At 41.9% G+C, this 12,871-nt stretch overlaps 1 protein-coding gene across 3 annotated transcripts in view; it reads left to right on the top strand.

The window, feature by feature from the left end:
* The window catches only part of LOC113409504 (septin-7), a 129,410-nt gene that overhangs the window by 81,158 nt on the left and 35,381 nt on the right, over positions 1–12,871 (top strand). For all 3 annotated transcript variants that reach the window (XM_026663499.2, XM_026663498.2, XM_026663497.2), the window contains exons 5-6: positions 10,282–10,382; positions 11,195–11,329. In XM_026663499.2, coding sequence (XP_026519284.1) covers positions 10,282–10,382; positions 11,195–11,329 — 236 coding nt within the window. The remainder of the gene's footprint in view (positions 1–10,281; positions 10,383–11,194; positions 11,330–12,871) is intronic.

The raw sequence follows: 12,871 nt of genomic DNA on the forward strand, positions 1-12,871 counted from the left end.
GTTAAACAATGACTATTAATCTTTTTAAAATCAGCAGCACTGGATAACTTACACCAAGAGTAGCTCTCTGATCTACTAATTTTGACTTAACAAATCTTGGAACACTGGGGAAGTTCCAGAGGATTGGGAAAAAAGTTCATGTTATGCCGATATTTAAAAGGGGGTGTAAATGAGATGACCCCAGTAATTTTAGGCCAGTTAGCATGACATCAATCTTAGGAAAATATCTTGGAAAAGCTAATAGTGCTTGACAATCATGAGGCAGGTTATTGGTTATAGTTTTTTACTTGCAGTATTACTTCTAGGATTTTTTGCCAAGAATCTTTTACTCTGAAATTTTCCTAGGATGGCTTTGTAAATCAACCAGCAGTTACTGTAAAGAGAGCAATGCAGCTGGTTCCTCCTCCCTTAGAGAAAGTATGTCATCAGTGGTTTGTCAGACATAGATGAACATAATTTGTTGAGGAAGAGTCAACATGGTTTTAGTAAAGGGAAATCATGCCTCACCAATCTACTAGAATTCTTTGAGGGGGTCAACAAGCATGTGGACCAAGGGGATCCAGTGGATATAGTGTACTTAGATTTTCAGAAAGCCTTCGACAAGGTCCCTCACCAAAGGCTCTCATGCAAAGTAAGCTGCCATGGGATAAGAGGGAAGGTGCTCTCATGGATTGGTAACTGGTTAAAAGATAGGAAACAAAGGGTAGGTATAAATGGTGAGTTTTCAGAATGGAGAGAGATAAATAGTGGTGTTCCCCAGGGGTCTGTTCTGGGACCAGTCCTATTCAACATATTCATAAATGATCTGGAAAAAGGGGTAAACAGTGAGGTGGCAAAATTTGCAGATGATACAAAATTACGATAGTTAAGACCCAGGCAGACTGCGAAGAGCTACAAAAGGATCTCTCAAAACTGGGTGACAGGGCAACAAAATGGTAGATGAAATTTAATGTTGATAAATGCAAAGTAATGTACATTGGAAAGCATAATCCCAACTACACATGTAAAATGATGGGGGTCTAAATTAGCTGTTACCACTCAAGAAAGATCTTGGAGTTATTGTGGATAGTTCTCTGAAAACATGCACTCAACGTGCAGCGGCAGTCAAAAAAGCGAACAGAATGCTGGGAATAATTAAGAAAGGGATAGATAATAGGACAGAAAATAACATGTTGCCTCTATATAAATCCATGGTATGCCCACATCCAGGGGCGGCTCTGTTTTTTGCCGCCCCAAGCACGATAGTCAGGCGGCTTTCAGTGGTGCGCCTGCGGGCGGTCCGCTGGTCACGTGGATTCAGCGGCATGCCTGCGGGAGGTCCACCGGTGCCGCGCCTTCGGCGTCCCCGCCGCCGAAACCGCGGCACAGTCGGACGTCCCGCAGGCATGCCGCCGAAGGCAGCCTGACTGCCGCCCTCAATGCGACCGGCAGGCCGCTCCTTGCGGCTTGCCGCCCCAGGCATGCGCTTGCGCTGGTGCCTGGAGCCGCCCCTGCCCACATCTTGAATACTGTGTGCAGATGTGGTCGCCCCATCTCAAAAAGATATATTGGAATTGGAAAAGTTTTAGAAAAGGCCAACAAAAATGATTAGGGGTATGGAACGGCTTCCGTATGAGGAGAGATTAATAAGACTGGGACTTTTCAGCTTGGAAAAGAGACGGCTAAGGAGAGAGATGATTGAGGTCTATAAAATCATGACTGGTGTAGAGAAAGTAGATAAGCAAGTGTTTACTACTTCTCATAACACACGAACTAGGGGTCACCAAATGAAACTAATAGGCAGCAGGTTTAAAACAAATGAAAGGAAGTATTTCTTCACACAACGCACAGTCAACCTGTGGAACTCCTTGCCAGAGGATGTTGTGAAATCCAAGACCATAACAGAGTTCAAAAAAGAACTAGATAAATTCATGAAGGATAGGTCCATCAAAGGCTATTAGCCAGGATGGGCAGGAATGGTGTACCAAGCCTCTGTTTGCCAGAAGCTGGGAATGAGTGATGGGGGAATGGAACACTTGATGATTACCTGTTCTGTTCATTCCCTCTGGGGCACGTGGTACCAGCCAGTCGGTAGACAGTATACTGGGCTAGATGGACCTTTGGTCTGACCCAGTAGGGCTGTTCTTATGATGCAATTATTAAAGGGGGGCAGTATAATTTATGCTAGTCAAGGTGACCTTGGAAAATAGATCTTGTCAAACAAATTAGATTTAACGTTTTTGAGATCACAAATTTGGTTGGAAAAGGTACTGTTGACATAATATATCTAGAATTCTGTAAAGACTTCAGGCTTGTCTACACAGAGTAGCAGTGCAGCCTACAAGCATGTAATTTTTAAACATGCCCATGTTTGAAACAGCACTGTGTTAAAGTGCACTAGTGAACCTTTAGTGTGCACCAGCAGGGTCTACATGGACCAATTAATGTGAAACTTGTTAATGCGCTTCTAAAACCATATCTTCATATGGCATGTTACCCCACCATGTAGACAAGCCCTTAGTCCCTATAATAATCTGAGTAAAAAGCACTATACAAAATCAATGTATCCCATATTAAATGGATTAAATAAAAGTGGGTTGCTCTTCGAGTGCTTGTTCACATCCATTCCACATTAGGTGTGCGCGCGCCGCCTGCACGAGTGTCGGAAACTTTTCCCTCAACAGCTCCCGTCGGGCCGGCAGGGCCCCCCCGAGTGGCACCACTGCACCATGCATATATACCCCCGCTGGCCCGACCCCCTCCAGTTCCTTCTTACCGTCCGTGGTGGCGTTGGAACAACCTCTTGCTCTCATATGAGAAGCAATCCCTTAGCCTTAGAGTAGCTGTTATCAGTTAGTTAGCATTCCCTTGTTGTGGACACTTAATAGATTAGGTGCTTGGAGACTTCCAGCACCTGCCCCAGGCCACGGGGCATGCCGCAGGCCCACAGGTTTAAGGCTTGCGCCACATGCTGCAAACCTATGCCGGTTAGTGACCCCCACGACTCCTGTCTATGTTGCCCGGGGGAAGCACACCAAACGGAGCGGTGTAAGATTTGCAAGGCGTTTAAGCCAAGAACTAAGAAGGAGAGAGACTTTCGTTTGAAGCAGTTGTTGATGGAGACCGTGCTGGAGCCACTGGGCCTGGAGCGCCCAATGTTGGCTCCAGGTTCCTCGGTGCGGAATCCTTGCTGTGGTGGCGGTCCCAGATCGTGGTTTGCGAAGGCATCCCCTTTGCCGCACAACAGCTGGACCTGACGTTTGTGACAGACACGTCAGACCTCGGATGGGGTGCTTGGCTGGCGGGCCTCAGGACTCGGGGCTTGTGGTCGGAAGCAGAACGGTCGCTCCATATCAACGTGAAGGAGCTTAGGGCGGTTCGTTTAGCCTGCCAGACCTTTCACGCCACTCTGAGTGGTCACAGCGTGACAGTTCTGACAGACAACATGACTGCCATGTTTTCTATAAACAAGCAGGGCAGAGCCCGTTCCTCGCTGCTCTGCCACGAAGCTCTCCTCCTCTGGAACTTTTGCAGAGCCCACACCATTCACCTCGAGGCATCGTATCTCCCGGGGGAGCGGAACAAACTGGCGGACTACCTCAGCAGGTCATACCGCATGCACAAGTGGACGCTCAGAGTGGACGTCATGTTTTTGCTCTTCCACAAGTGGGGGTTTCCCCGGGTAGACCTATTTGCCACCAGGGGCAACTCCCAGTGCCCGCAGTTTTGCTCATTCCAGGGTTGCAGCCCGGGCTCAATAGCCGATGCGTTCCCAATCCCGTGGGGAGGGGGATTGAAATACGCCTTTTCCACGCTCCCTCTAGTGCACAAGGTCCTGCTCAAGGTGCGCGGGGACAGGGCGACTGTCATCCTCATCGCCCCGGCCTGGCCCTGCCAGCACTGGTTCACTAAGCTCCTGGAGCTGTCGGTGGAAGCCCCGGTAACTCTGCCCCCACACTGGGACCTCATCACGCAGGATGGAGGGCAGCTTCTCCACCCTGACCTGCAATCGCTGCATCTCACAGCATGGAAGCTCTGTGGCTAAATGCTTTGGAGAGCCAGTGCTCCCTTCCTGTGCAGCAGGTTCTACTTGGTGGTAGGAAGCCCTCTACCAGGGCGACTTACGTGGCCAATTGGAAGCGGTTCTCGTGCTGATATGGTTCCCAAAAGGTGCAGCCAGGCAAGGCCCCGGTGCCGGCTATTCTAGAGTATTTACTGCATCTCAAGCAGCAACGGCTGGCCCCATCCTCGATTAGAGTGCACTTGGCGGCCATTTCCGCCTTCCACCCGGGGTTTTCAGGGGGCTCGGTGTTCTCCCACCTAATGGTGGGGCAGTTCCTTAAAGGACTGGAAAGGATGTTCGCTTAGTCACGCCCCCCAGTCCCTCCATGGAATCTCAACCTAGTCCTCTCTAAGCTCATGGGGCCCCCGTTTGAGCCCCTCGCTACCTGCTCCCTCCTCCACCATTCCTGGTGGCCATCACCTCGAAGGGTATTTGAGCTGAGGGCACTCACCTCAGAGCCACCCTATACAGTGTTTCATGAAGACAAGGTGCAGCTCCGCCCGCACCCCAAGTTCCTCCCTAAGGTGGTCTCTCCGTTCCATCTCGGCCAGGACATTTGTCTGCCAGGTTTTTTTTCCCAAACCCCATGCGGACCCGAGTCACCGCAGCCTGCACACCCTGGATTTCCGTAGAGCATTGGCGTTCTACTTGGAGCGCACCAAGCCCTTTCGTAATCTACGTAGCTGTTTGTGGCCATAGCTGAGAGGATGACAGGTCTCACGGTGACGGCGCAGCGAATCTCATCGTGGATTACGGACTGTATTCGGGCATGTTATGACCTCGCAGGTGTTCCGGCCCCGGTGGTCACGGCCCACTAGACCAGGGCGCAAGCAGCTTCCGCAGCTTTCCTGGCACAGGTCCCAATCCAAGAAATCTGCAGGGCAGCCACCTTGTCATCGGTGCATACCTTCATGACCCACTATGTGGTCAACCAGCAGGCTCTGGAGGACGCGGCGGTTGGCAGGGCGGTCCTCCGATCGATTGTTCCATGACGCCTACCGTCCTCCAAAGGTAAGCTTGTGATTCACCTAATGTGGAACGGACGTGAACAAGCACTCGAAGACGGAAAAACGGTTACCTACTTTCTCGTAACTGTTGTTCTTCGAGATGTGGTGTTCACGTCCATTCCACCACCCGCCCTCCTACCCCTCTGTCGGAGTCGCCGGCAAGAAGGAACTGGAGGGGGTCAGGCCAGCGGGGGTATATATGCATGGCGCAGTGGCGCCACTCAGGGGGCCCCCCGCCGGGAGCCACTAAGGGGAAAGTTTCCGACACTCTTGCACGCGGCGCGCGCACACCTAATGTGGAATGGATGTGAACAACACATCTCGAAGAACAACAGTTACGAAAAGTTAGGTAACCGTTTTCTCACTTGAACAGTGTACATGTTAATACAACCAAATGCAATGTCATGCATTTAGGAACAAATATAGGTTATGCTGACAAGATGGGAAACAGAATATTGGAATACAGTGGCAATGAAAAGGACTTGGAGTTAATCATGGATAGTCAGCTGAACATGAGCTCCCATTGCAAAGCTGTACCTAAGAGGGCAAACATAATCCTTGAATGTATAAGCAGAGGAATATGAAATATAAGTAGGGAGGTGGTATTACCTCTGGATACAGCATTAGTGAGACAGTTATTGGAGTACAATGGCCAGATCTGGTGTTCATGCTTCAAAAAGGATGTTGACACATTGGAAAGGATTTAAAAAAAAATCTAAAAATATGATTCAGGATCTGGAAAACATATTTATAATGAGAGACGGAAGTCCAATTTTATTTTTTTCAAGAGAAGGTTAAGATGACTTGGTCACTGTCTACAAGTACATACATGGAGTACAGATTTTCGTACATGGCTCTTTTAATCTAGCAGAACAGATTATAATGCAATCCTGTGGTTGGAAGTTGAAGCTAGATAAATTCAGACTAAAAATAAGGTGCAATTTTTTAACAGTGAGGGTAATTAACTATTGGAACAAGGCAGGGTGGATTCTCAATCACTTCAAGTCTTTAAATCAAGATTGGATATCTTTCTAAAAGATGTGCTGTAGTGCAAAACAGAATTTATGGGCTTGATGCAGAAATTACTGGATGAGGTTCTTTTGTCCTATTATGCAGGAGGTCAGACTAGATTATCAAAATGGTCCCTTTTGGCCTTAAAATCTGCTAACTGTATACCTGAAAACTATGCCTCTTTTTTACTCCACCAGTAAGAATTCAGTGAAATCAAATGTCTTGTCTTGTGGTTGAAGAGGATTCTAACTTGATTTATGTTCATACAAATTGAAACACAAATGGAAACTGGACATCCATATGGTTTGGAAGTAATTAGTCCTCCTCACTACTCCACCACACTTGTTTAAATTTGTTCAGTTTCTGTTCATATGCTTAAATTAGGAGTTCCCATAAGTATGTGAAATTTATATTGTAATGGTATGAAGGGCATTCATCCATTTAGGATCCGTTGCTACCCTTATCTGGCAGTCTGCTTTTTCATGTACAACTGTATCTTGTGATGGCTGAAAAATCAACAAGTATTGTCTCTTAATTCAAATGTCATTTAGGTAAATAGTGGAAAATATTAGAATTGTGACCTTGAATGTTATATGTATTAGAGACTCCACTGGCTGATGATATTTAATTGTGATTCCAATTCAACTATTATATCTAGGTAGAGAAGGTTCTTGATCTATTAATATAACGTTTCACATGGCATCAGCATGTGTCCATATTCATGCTCATGTTGGGTGATCTTGGGGCAGATTTAAATAGTGAATTGAAATTCAGCATGTTCAGGGGCTCTAAGGTTTATCATTCCCAGTTAATACCTATACCTGAGCTGTTCCTTGTTCATGTGGATTGAAACATTCTTATTAGAAATTACACTTTATTTTTCCTGCTCCTCGGTATCTTGTAAAAACCATTTATTGAGTAGGAGTTAAGGTGATTAGAATAGAGAAGTTTAACTGCATAAGTATGAACTGTAATTTTGGCAGTGCTTGACAATCACGAGGCAGGTTATTGGTAATAGTTTTATTTAACAAAAAATGAAAAATAAGTTTCATTCTAAGGATTCTTTTAAACACACAAAGATTTTCAGTTTCCACTTTGCAACTTACATCAGTCAGGACTTTGGCAATGTTTTACAAAAATTATACAGAGTTGATTTCAGGTAAGTGAATTCAGAAGAAACTATAAAGTAAGCGATCTTATGTAAAATACACTTAATTTGATCATCAGTTAAATATTTTAAATGGTGTGTGATATAGGAATGCTTGATCCAATAGTAATACAGTAGATGCTCATTAGTAACCAACATATCGGTGCCCTTTTGCTATGTTGCTCCTAAGTGGCTATTGCTGTCATGGGGAGTGTCAACAATTCACAGTCGGGAAAGTGTTCCCAGGGGAAATGTTTCTCAGTAAGCAGTGGTTGCTCTTACAAAGTGTTGCTGCAAACAAGCGTCTACTGTAGTGAGACTGAGACTTGTATTTAGTTTGATAGGATCCAGTGTAATAGACCAATCTGACCTGCTTAACTAAAGTGCATGGGAAAATGGTTATTTGGAATGGATTTGTTAAGAAAAGTTTTAAATTCCAGGACTTGAACTAATTTGTTTTTCATGAATCTCTCGGGAATACTTGTAAAACCAGATGATAGGATACAGTTGGATTCTAAATGTGAATGACACTAGTTTACAGTTGTCTGGATCTGTTCCAGATGTTGCTGTGTTCTGAGATTTTGGCCATGTATGGACACAAATTCACTTAGTTCACTCGGTGATTGGGCCTTGTCTGGTTCCACCTTTGGAGGGTGGGGTGGGAGAATCCAGGCTTGTGTACCTCCTCTCTTGATCCATTTGTCAGGGTATCCGACCACACATTGTGGAATCTGTGTAGGGTTCCAAGCAATAGTGTTTGTTGCTTGCACTTAAGGCTAGCCATGCCAGTAATATTTTTTTTTTCTGTTTAGGCACAAGTGAGGGTGTCCAAAATGTAAAATCTATCCTTTTAGTAGCCAATATGATTCAGGTGTGGAGATGCTTCTGTTTATTGCATAAATTAATTCACACTTTTTCTGATATTTCATAGTTTTGAAGATGTAGAGGAGGCTAAAAATCATTCTTAGGATTAAACATTGAATCTTCCTCAGCAACTTGGCTTTCTTTGCTCTTATTTGAATAATGTTCAGTGTTTTGTCTCTGCAAGACTATTGTTTCATTTTCTACAAAGTTTATATTCTAGATTTATTGGTTTATTAAAGGTGTTTATCCATTTGTTAGTGACTCACTTTAAGTTGGATCATGTGGCAAATGGTTGCAATGTGTCTTGCAGCTGACTTCAAGTGTGGTGATTTCACTGTGTTCTGCAGTTAGCTATGTATGTGTAAGAAACCGCTTTGCATCACTGACATGCTCTGTACCCTAAAATAGCAAAATTGTATTACATCATGTAATTGGTGAGGAAGCCCATCCAAATAACAGAAATTGTTCGTAAAAGTTCGGGCTTTTAGTCATGTCTGTCGTTGAGGCTTTTGTGAAAGTGGTACTTCACTGGAAAGTTGTCATAAGAACAAAAATTGAAAGGGCCCCAGACTAGGGAGTATTTTATACAGAAAACAGATATATAGGAATAGTGTTCTAAAACTGTAGCCTGTGTTTGCTCACTCAAATGAACATGACTGGAGGGCTGCATGGTTTACAAGATTGGTAATAAGGTACAGAGCTTCTTAACGTTAGGACATCTCTTTGAGTCTAGGTCTAGGAAACGGTCATTTAACTTGCTAGATCTCAATTGGTTGTCTTAGTCAACAGCAGGAAAACCACCACCAAGCTTCTTGGCAGTTTGAAAGGCTAAAGAGTTAATGTGCATGGAAAAGCTTTCATTCCTAGAGTTAGTCATTGATGTTTACATAGCTAAATAAGTCCTGGAGCAGAGTCCTGCTAGCCATGCTACTCGATGAGGTACGGAACATTACACTTTGGAAAGTGCTGTGCATATTATGTGCATTCCTTCAGTTGCCACCTTAAGGTGGCAGAGGATTGAACAGTGCTGCTACATTCTTGAAATATGATTGCTGCCCCAAGGAAGGGTGGTTGTGAGGACTTGAGCCTCTCATCTCCTTTCTACCATAGTGTAGAAAAACAATCTGCATAGACTACTGCAATAGACAGAAACAAAGACCAGAATTAATAATCTTGTTTCCTTTGGTTTTGTCTAACCCTAATAAGCCTTCATGAAAAAGGGGGGTCACATTTTAGCTTCAAATTTAATGCAAAGTTGGTGGCTCGTACCGATAACCTCATGGTGGGATGAGGGACTTCGCGTACATAACCCAAACCTGATTGGATGATATTGTAGAACAGATATTGGCAAAACTAGCTCCAGCTGAGTTTTTAAAAAGCTATATATGTTGTCTCTGCCCAAGAAACCAACACTTAATGTTGGCAATCTTGCTAACTATTCATAAGAATCAATATATGTTTTTAAGGAAAGGAGAGAGGAGGAGCTTATTTGCTTTTAAAACTGAAAAATAAAATCATTTATAGTGGAAGACTGTGTTCTGGGACTGATTTTTACCAAACACTAAATTTTCTAAAACAATTATATTTTTAAACAAAATGTATAGAAATAGTAGATTTCAGGATTTACTCACCTTTTAAAAAAGTATAGTCACTTCCTTTAAAGGGAGTAAAGTGGAGTAATTTCTCTTAGTATGATCTTCCACATATATGGATGTAAGAATACGTATACTGAGTTGCAACAAGATGTAGTATGAACTGTGCAAGCCTTGGGATCTTTTTGCTAAATTTCTATCAGTATTGGTCACTTTGCTTTTCTAATTAAGTGAGTTCTAAAACTGCATAAAATTGGAACTAATTAAAATAATGCTGCCAACCAATCAAAATATTGGATAATGCTATCAGCTAGTGAAAATATTAAGCTCCTCTTCACATACTTTACAAATAGATTTTCTAACTTTGATAGTATCCAATTTTCCTCACTTTGTCTTAAAGCTTAAATAAAAAGTCAGATGACAGACAGAATGAGTCTTTGCAGCTTCCATTTTGAACTGTAAAATTCCTCAAGTCTATAATTGTTGATGTATACTTTGTATTCTAATGGTTATCTAGACACAATGAGTCTGTGGGTTTTTTGCATTGAAATAAGTGACTTAAAATCATTGTTGTATTATAACTACTATATGAGAATTTAAATCCTTTTAATCTTATAGGTTGAACAGTCAAAAGTTTTAATCAAAGAAGGTGGTGTTCAGTTACTACTCACAATAGTTGACACACCAGGATTTGGAGATGCAGTGGATAATAGCAATTGGTAAGAAATTACTTTCTTATGATCTCCCAAAGTAAATTTGAATAATATTGTCCTTGTGATCATTTAGTATCAAAACTCATTTTAAAGATGCCAATTTTTCTTTTAAATCATAAGGTTTACTTCTTTAAACTTTTATACATTTGTATTGGCAATTTCTCGATTAGCCAGAAATTTTATTTTAAAAGCTGGGTTGCCTATTGCCGTTTTAATTTGATTAAAATGCTTTCAGCTTCTCTCTAACTAGCTCGAATATGAACAGAATCTTCAGCCTTTTGTGCGTTATCAATGCTCCCAGGAAGCTGAAACTAATTATTTCTATGATGTCACAGGATTAGAATTCTTTGACATCCTGTAAAGAGTATTCCTTTAGTTACTGTTCGTAAGTGTTCAGTTTAATACTATTACAGTGCATAGATGTGTTTAAAGGGCTTTTCAGTGGACATGTGGACTGTTGTCTTAACGCTATGGTGCTATTTGTCTTTTTTTTTAAGAGTTGAATGGTCCTTTAAAATATTTAATCCTTTATTCTTTCCCTTTTACTAAGTTTTCTAGGATTTAGGAATGCATTGGCTAACATTCAAGTTAAAAGTAGAGTTCTGTTATTTTAAAGTGGTTTAGAATATAATTTGTCCATCTCTCCTCCGACATTTAAATATTTCAGTATTTTTAAACTAGATACGCTAGCAATACTGTACATACACTAACTTTGCTGAAAACAGATAAACAGTATGTGTATCTCAGTAATTGATGTTTAATGCATATGCGATATGTATAACTGGTCTTACAGATTTTTATTTATGTACACTCTGTAGTTGGCAGCCTGTTATTGACTACATTGACAGTAAGTTTGAAGACTACCTGAATGCAGAATCTCGTGTGAATCGACGTCAGATGCCAGATAATAGGGTGCAGTGTTGTTTATACTTCATTGCTCCTTCAGGACATGGGTTAGTATCTTAATATTTTAATGTGTGTTTCCCCCCCAATTCTATCTCAAATGCACTTTCAAACTTTGGCATTCCTAAAATATGCAAAATTCCAAGTCAGGATTATTCAATTAATAGACTGCAGGCTGTTTAATTTCATGGGGTAATTTAATTTGGCTTGTCAAACACTAACAAACCAGACTTGTAATAAATCAGAATACCAAGAAATAAGATTAGTTACGAAGAAAAAAATTGTCAGTTTATCCCATTTTGTGAACATTTGTATGTTTTTCATTCCCCTAATGCCATTCTGTCTGTATTATCACACAATTTATTAAACATTTTAACTGTAGAAGATGCTCCCAGAACTCAGCCAACAAATTTTCAACTTTCTTTGAACTCAAATGATAACTCAAAAGGGAGGGGAAATGTACCTATATATTCAAGTGGTTCATATTTGCCATAAATTCATACTGGGACTTAGCATGGCTTTTGTTCAGTGAGTTGAAAACTCCTAATACTGAAATTCTACTTTAATTCACAGATTTCACTATTATGCAAACTTTCATCCACTCCATCTCACTTTTAACTTGGTCAGACTTCTCTCTACTGGGGGAGAGAGAAAATTGCACTTTTGGAGTACTTGATCTTGGGCCATGTTAATCTGAAATTGGAGGTGTACAGCAATTTATTGTGGTATTACAACTTTGATTAATTTGTGAGTGACTTTTTCTGCTTGTTACATTTGTATTTTAAACTAGAAATGGAAAGCAAGGGTCACCCTGCAAAGTAGTAAACCAAGGCTGGTGGAAGCCAGGGTAGGGCTGTAGATAGGCTGCTGGGATCAGAGCTCCTGAACCAGTGCTGTCTAGCACACAGATACTCAGGGTGTGACCTGCATACTGGCAGGCTGGTTGTGAGTAGCTTAGATTGGAAGCTCCAATAGTAAAGCATTGTGAGGTACCCATGGTTACGGGGCAGGGAGTGACACAGCCCCTCACTGGTCTGGATTGCACCCCAGAATCTGACTGCCCCAAAATACCAACTGAATCAAGAAGACTTAAGTGTACTCAAGGAATATAAAGTGACTGAGGTCTATTTACTATTTTTTCCCCTTTTTTTATTTATTTTAAGGATATTGCTTTGTCTGTAAAGAATATTACTCACTTCCTACCGGTTTTTTATGGTGTTACATGGTCTGATCTTGTTTCCTGGGCTCACTGTGGCCTATATAATTGTCATTGTCAAGTGAAACAAATCTGTCTGTCTATTCTGAATAAAACAAAACACCATTTACAATGGGTAAAAATATGTGTAGAGCAGGTATCTTTTCTTTGCTCTCTTCGTTTTAAAATTCTTAAGTTTTTTCATTAAATAAAAATTGAATTGAAGTGTTAGCACTTGTATGTACATGAAAAATAATCACATTAAATCCAGAAAGACTGCCCCAACTGCTGAAAAATAAACACAGGGACAGCAAGCTCCTTTCACCTGAAGACCACGCACACCCTCAGCAATAGCTTGAGAAATTAAGTGAACCCGATGGCATGCCCAGTAGATTAA

This window comes from Terrapene carolina, unplaced genomic scaffold, assembly GCF_002925995.2.
Source record: "Terrapene carolina triunguis isolate 2854851 unplaced genomic scaffold, T_m_triunguis-2.0 Scaffold33723, whole genome shotgun sequence".
NCBI classification, from domain to species: domain Eukaryota; kingdom Metazoa; phylum Chordata; order Testudines; family Emydidae; genus Terrapene; species Terrapene triunguis.